The sequence below is a fragment of the Solanum dulcamara genome, chromosome 10 (genome assembly GCF_947179165.1).
Source record: "Solanum dulcamara chromosome 10, daSolDulc1.2, whole genome shotgun sequence".
NCBI classification, from domain to species: Eukaryota; Viridiplantae; Streptophyta; class Magnoliopsida; order Solanales; family Solanaceae; genus Solanum; species Solanum dulcamara.
In genome coordinates this window covers 19105069-19112666 of record NC_077246.1, presented here as the reverse complement: position 1 = coordinate 19112666, position 7598 = coordinate 19105069, and the positions used below count along the sequence as shown (strand labels likewise).

At 32.1% G+C, this 7598-nt stretch overlaps 1 protein-coding gene across 2 annotated transcripts; it reads right to left on the bottom strand.

Moving 5' to 3' along the window:
* Positions 1-2482: 2482 nt before the first annotated feature.
* Positions 2483-5159, bottom strand: LOC129871533 (uncharacterized). Of its 2 annotated transcripts, none has more exons than XM_055946472.1 (3): positions 5052-5159; positions 3201-4006; positions 2483-3084 (listed from the first exon to the last, which is right to left on the bottom strand). In XM_055946472.1, the coding sequence occupies exons 2-3, from the start codon at positions 3820-3822 to the stop codon at positions 2873-2875; spliced, it is 834 nt and encodes a 277-aa protein (XP_055802447.1). In that variant the 5' UTR covers positions 3823-4006; positions 5052-5159; the 3' UTR covers positions 2483-2872. The 2 variants fall into 2 exon arrangements, with proteins under 2 accessions (XP_055802447.1, XP_055802448.1); XM_055946473.1 differs by lacking the exon at positions 5052-5159 and adding an exon at positions 4472-4959.
* Between the last annotated feature and the right edge of the window lie 2439 nt (positions 5160-7598).

Here is a 7598-nt window from a genome sequence, read left to right as displayed (position 1 = left end):
AATTTGTTTGGCATGTTTCATGAGCCTTGAGCCTTGAGATGTCCATCTCCTTGATTAGCACGACAGTTCTACATTCTATGACCATAAATTCTGACTCACCCGACATGAACTTGCTCATGTGAACTCTAGGATTGGCAACCATAAAAAGAGCATATTTAGACAGTTGTGTAAATCTATGGACATACTCCCTCACAATCAAATTACCTTGCCTCAAGTTGATAAATTCTTGAGGCAAGGTAATATGAGTGTCCCGGGGGACACCAATCAAGCCTCTTAGAAAACATCACATACATAACGCAAGTTAAGTCATCAATAAAATCATAATGTGGAATATGAATCTCAAACTAGAATCTCGTTAAGGAGAAAACTCAAAGCAATATGTCTGAATAAATGGAGATGCATACTCATGATAGTCTAAACATGCCTCTACTAGTCTAGACAGAGTGTAGGACAAGCTCCTAGCTCACCAACATAAAGAATAAAAGTCATGAACATAATGGAAGAATCTAAATGTCGCGTCCTCGAAACATGAGGACTCACCAACAATGGAAAGATAGCAACTCATTCTCTAGCCATGAGTGGGATGAGTGTGATGATCACCAGACCCTACATTATGATATAATGTTGGCAAAAAGTATGTGTTAGTATATGAAATGTACTAAGTATATGAGAAACATGCATGAACAATGACATTTGGACATAGTCAATATAAACATGTGATGTATGACCAATATCTTGAAAACATGAATAAAACTTGAAAATATTTAATAAGGTCAATGCATCATAAAACATCATAGGAGCTTATCGAACATAGCATATACATATGTGGGATATTAACCTTAATAGAGTTTCTCTGATAGTTTTGACAAGTTACACTCAACTCGCAGAACTAGTCGGCGAGTCTCCTTTTCCATCCCTTCTCGCCAATCTGTGCCTTGAGTCTAAGCAATTTCTCTTAACTAATTTGTGAGGAGCCTTATCTCTCCAAACCCAATTCGTGATTCTCCAAACCATTTTATTCTCATCAATTTTCCTTACATTTTGAGCAAAATTTGCAGTATATTTAGGCAAGACCTCTCAGATCGCCAACTCTATTTGGCGAGTTACCGACCTTAATCCGAATAATGCACACCCCTGCTTTTCACTTTGTCTTACTTTTGCAGGATAAATCTATCTCATAATTTGAGAAAGTATTTTAGATGCCAAGAAGTTCAAAAAATCGAGACACAACATAAAAGATATATATTGACAAATTATCAATTAAAATGCTCTTGATTTGATTTGCACAAATAATGGTAATGAATTTAACTTTTTTGATTGATTCATGGTTAATACGTCCAATATGTGGGAATGAAAAAGTCTTTGGTATGGAGGTTTTCTTCAATTGTATCCTGCACGACGTGTTACATACGTGCAAAGTACGTACTCTAAACTAGTATATATGTAAGATAATTCTTTTGAGATATTAAATAAGATTTTCACTACAAAAAATTCACGCCTCTATCTACCCCCAACTAATTTTTTTCCACTTAAACCAATAGGATTCTAAAGTCTTTACAGAGAGTAACAAATTATTTTGTTGATGTGAATTTGATTGTTATAACGAGAGAACATAAGTCTATAATCATGCTTTCACTTCAAGCCGTCGATCACCATTCACCACCCACAATGGGTGTGTTAGCTTTGCAATTGTGATACATTGAATCAACTTCGAGTTTGAATCGGAGATAGATACACTGCCCACAATAGGGGTGTCAATAATTTATATACTCAAGTAGTTTGATTAGATTTCTAGTATGCTCTAAAAGACATGAGTAAATAGAATTAATGTCTAAATATTTATTTATATATATGAAATATTTATTTATTTTTTTTATGAATTAGTTTATTTTGCCGAAATGATACTTTTTATAATACTATTGATATAATGTTTAATTTACCTTCCCCGGACCCTGCGCATAGCGGGAGCTTAAGTGCACCGGGCTGCCCTTTTTATTGATATAATGTTTAATTTCTACTTTTATTTAAATTTTCTATTGATTATGTTAAAGTAAATTTTGTATGTTCAATTATTGAAAACAATCTTAATTATTCATGATTTGTTTGGTAGCTAGTAAAGTAGCACGTAATTCATATAGTATTAATTTATGTATAAATTATACAATGTTTGATAACTATTTCGGAAATAAATTATTCAGGTACAAAATTGATATGAGTTTTGTTAACATAGTAAATCGAAGAACAAATCGAATGTCGGTATGAGAAAAAATGAAATAAAAGAGATACAACTCTCGATCTACAACAGCATATCCTATGAAATCTCACTAGTAGGGTCTAGAAAGGGTAGTGTATGCAAACCTTATCACTACCTTGTCGAGGTAGAGATGTTGTTTCCGAAAGACTCTTGGCTCAAGTGTAGCAAATCCAAATACAAAAAAAAACTAGTGTAGAAAAAAATAAAAAAAATAATATAGTGCGACAATCGGAACACAATAAACTGATGATGTTGGATATCAAAAGCAAGAATTATAATAATACAGCTAGTACAAAACAAAGCAGTATGGAACATATATACAAACAACAGTAACAACTGCAAGATGCGATCTCCACAACATATGAATAGATGATATTAGATACCACAAGCCAAAGACTATTTGAATAGAGAAAGCTCTTGATCTATTTATCAAAATATCTGATTATTCCAAAAACTCTGCAAAAAAAAGTTGGGCCTTGCTAATTATACTAATACTAATTAGCTCAATACTTACTACTTACTAGACAAGTCCAAAAATATAAATACAAATAAAATTGCAACCCAATCACTAAATCAGCCCACACAAATTGGGACGATCTGAAGTTTTAAGAGAGGAAGCTATTCGTTCATGCTCTCTGCCATGAATTTCAGAATAGCAAGATAGAAACCAGGTTCATCTACAAATTTGACTACTTCAAATGAATGGTCTGCAGCAACATTTTGCAGCAGCATCTTCTCTGGCAAGTTAGAGACAACCACATGAGGGTATTGTTTCTGTTGCTCTTCAACCACTTGCCTTCCTTGTGGATGACTAATCACAACTCTTGCACCTGAACATATAAAAGAAACTTTCTGTACATAAGATTTATGCAAAGATGATCACTTTGTCTTGATGAAAACATAAGATCAAATGTAGTACACAGTACATAATCTGACTGAATTTCACCTGGCAAACAACGTTTTTTTAGTGCTTCCAGAATTTGACCAAGTTCAAAGGGCAATGCAGGAAGGAAGTAGAGAAAAACAACATCAAAAGGTGTCCATTTCTCTGGGATGTATATCAATTCCCCTTGCCAACACTTAACCTTGTCATATTTTTCCTTGATGCATGCCAACATGAAAAGAGAGTCATGAACGACAAGTAGTTGCTTGCAGTTCGATGAATCAACTACTCTATCAACAAATTCATCAGAACTAATTGCAATCAGAACCTTAGAAGTCTCCGTGATCTCTCCTGCTAATATGATCTCATCAATTTTTTGCTTATGCTCTTCACTGGAATCTGGATACTCAAGAAATGACCAATCTTTTTCCATGACATCTTCAAAATTAATCATAGATGTTGTTCCATCATTTGATGAAGCAATAGCACTACAACAGGATTGCAAATTACTAGACGGATGAGGGGATGCTGATTGGACATGGATTGAAAGGGTAACGTTACCATGACTATTGAAAGCATATCGTTGGTAGCAACTACGAGCTGGCTGTACACTAAGACATTGTCTTGATATATAAAGAGGTGATGTAAGTGTGAGAAAAGACAAGGATGATGAGATAGAGCTCATTGGGACAATACTCACTACAAATGTCTTATTTCAGACGACTGATACTTGTGCAGAGAACAGCTAACAGTCCTGATTATAAATATGTCTTTAGCCTACAATTTGCACAGATATTCTTCTGTGTGTCACCCCTTCAAAATTCTGTTTTTCATCTGCACTGGAGCGAATACTTCTGAGTTTTTGTGCACTGCCATTAGATTGAAAAAAAAATGCTTAATGGAGATGAAAGAGGCCAAACAGTCTCGATATTTAGAAAGAAAGAAAAGTTTTAAAGTAGTTCAATACGACATGTAATAAAATCTAATGTCAATTAGCATTAGTAATTCAAGTACTTAATGATAGAGTCTAGCAGTGCAATCAATGTGCAAGAGCTCGATAACCCATTAAGATAGGTATATATTAGTTCAAATGTAGCAGAAAAAGATAGCAACAAGGTCAATTAGCAGAGGGATTCTAGAGTCGATCAGTTTCCCTGGCTTTATAAGATGGAGAGTGACATGTTAACATAATGGAGAAGGCTTGAAAGGAAGAGGAGGAAATCAGATCAATTGCGAAATTTACAAGTACCAATGAAGCCCGAAAACTAAACCTATACAAAGATCTCTTTTCGACCTCTAGTACCAATGAAGGCTTGAAAGTTGTTGGCACTCACCAAGTCTTTCTTTAGGGCCTATCTCTTGTACTGAACAAAAAGTATGATGATTCTTTAACATCCAAAGGGCAAAAGAATCTCTGTCTCTATCCTTAATTTCAATGAAGAAACAATAGGAAGCTTACTCGAAAATTGCGTAAACACAAAGGGAAAGGAGGAAAGATTAAACCTTCCCAATTACAACTTCATTCATCAGCAATGTACCACAAACACTATATTAATAACATCTGATGGTTAGTAATCCAAGAAATTCTCTGGAGTTGACTGCTGCCAAAAGCCTGTTAAACCAACTACCTAACCATTCTTTCCACTATAGGCTATAGCCTAACTTGGGAAAACTGTTCATAATACAAATAGCAATAGAAACCCTCCAAATCTCTACTGCATTCAAGAACATAGACCAAAACAATATTGAACTTCATCTATACATAAGAAAGAAATGAACTTTTCGGAAGAAAAAATAAAGAGGAAATACGAAAAGGGCACACTTCAAATGTATTTATCTGTGGTAACAAACTTTCAAATAACAAATAGATTCTACTTTCACCGAGAGAGAAAAAAAAGGCAGAGCAGAGCTAACCTCGAAATGCTTTGAATTATGGAGTTGGGAAGCTGAAATTCTATCCATTTGCATATGGAAGAAAAACCCAGGAAAGTTGAGAACTGAGAAGGAATAATTGGGCATAGTTAAAAGCAATCAAAGCCCAGCTAAAAGGTCAGGCCCATATACGGATGGCACAAGATGTGCATAAATAACCAATTTTGGTGCGAGTAGACTATTTATAACTAAATGCCTCCTTACATTAAATATCCCTAAATTAATTAAGAAAATGTCTCTTTTTCTTTTCTTGAAACTTTAGTTATTTAGATCCTTTTTAATTATTTTATTTTTTATTTTTTTACTTCTTCTTTTTTATTTTTATATTTCTAATTCATTTTAAAAAATTTAAAATTATTTTATTCTTTATTTTCTTTTTACATCATAATCTAATTTATACTCAATATTTTTTTAAAAGAAAACTACATAAATTGGACTCATTAGGGAAACTATTTACGCAAATTTGACTCAACCCAAACTATTTTTCCTTAATAGATCCATCACCCATACTATTTACATGCTTACCCCACTCTATCTTTCTTATTTTGTGTACGACGTCAACATCACAATTATGAATTAATCATATGTGATACTTTGTCGGTATATTGATATCATATAGGGCTGATCTTAAGACTCTGTGATAATCTGTCGCTATATTGATACTTTATCGGTATTATATAAAATTGGGCACTTTTTTTAAGAAATAAATAAGAAACAATTAAGAGAAAATTATGAAAGTCATAATTCCATTTTATTGAACTCTAAATTAGTAGAAAATATATTTTTTTACATTTGTTTCTGTTTTTGCAAATTTTAAATAAATTGTATCTAAATTTGACTATTTTTAAACTATTTTTTTAAACTAAACTATTGAAGAATTGAAACATACATTAATGATATCATGATGGTATGTAGATATACCATAATGATATCATGGATGATTGAGTAATCTAATCGAAGGATTAAAGCAAAAACTCAATGAAAATACTGTTCAGTTACTCTTTGATACCTCCAAAGTATATTATACTGTGATGGTATAAAGGAGGAAGAAATATTAGTCCTTCAATGAAGACACTATTTAGTTACTCTTTGATACCATCAGAGTATATTTGTGTGTTGTGATATACCGTGATGGTATTAGAGAGAGAAAAAGGTGGACGCTAACCTCAGTACACGAATTTAAAATAAAAAAGGGTATGAAAGTATTGGGGTATTCAAGGGTAAATATTTTACTTTGTGGGGTAGAAGTGTTCTTTTCCAATTATTTTATGTACTTCCTTTTTCCCTACTTTTTTTTTCTCATTTTTTTCTTTGTTCTATTATTTTTTTCTCTACTTCTTTTTTTTCATTTTTTAAATATATGTGCATTTTTTTCATTTATTTTTTTCCAAATTATTTTATTTTTATACCGTACCTTAATTCATACTCAACTTTTAATTTATTTCGCCTTTATTGGTTCTTTACTTTTTGCATTTTTATTTTATTTTCTCTTTATTTTTTAATATCTTTATTTCATGTTCATTTTCTTTTCTCCTTTTCTTTTTTTTACTGGTTATTTCTTTATTCTTTATTATTATTCTTCCTTTCCCATTCATTTTTTCTCAAATAATAATATTGTTTATTTTTTCACCATAATTTAATTTTTATTTTTGGTCATTCTATAGTTTATTTTTTATTTTAGTGGTTTTTATTTTTTCTCATTTCATTTAATTGTCTTTTCGATTTTTTATTTCTGTTTGCTTTTTTCATTCGTTTCAGTTTGTAATGATACTATCATAGTATATTTGTATACTTTCATGGTATCATTGATGTGTGTTTCAATACTTTAGTGCGACCTCCATGATATTATTAATGTATATCTATATACTACATGGTATCATTGGGGTTACTTTGTCACAACCCACAGTCGGATAATGATGGTGCCTACTTGTAATATTCCGAGCGTTTGAAGGTTGGAATATGATATAATAAGGTTAAGTATTTTAAAAATATTCTCGGTGGATTTTTAGGACACGTATTTCGAAAGATAAACTTTTTCCACGAAACTGCATTTCCAGAAGGGCACGCGACAGGTCTGCGAAATTTTTTTCAAGTCAATATCTGGTCAAAATTTTATTCACTCAAAATTGATCTGTCATAGAACAAGTCTACATCGCGGACTTGGATTAGGTTTTCTATTCGAATTCAATTTTTAAGTGGGGACACTTTAGACATTTTTCTAACTATTAGTTAATGAACCTAGATGTTTTAGGAACTAAATATGCTCTATAAACTAACCTAAAGCTCTAATTTCATTCATTCTTTCATAATTGACCTATTCAAATAATTCGCTCTCTACAAAAGCTCTCAAAGCCTCCATTGAAGACCTTCAAGGAATTCTCTCAAGCTCTCCATTAAAACTTCAAGTTTCTTCAAATATCTTTGGTCTTCTCATTCAAGGTATGTGGGTATTTCATCCTAGTGTACTTTCACTCATGGAGACCAAATAATTCTCTACTTTTTCAATCAATTAAAGTATGTATTTTTATG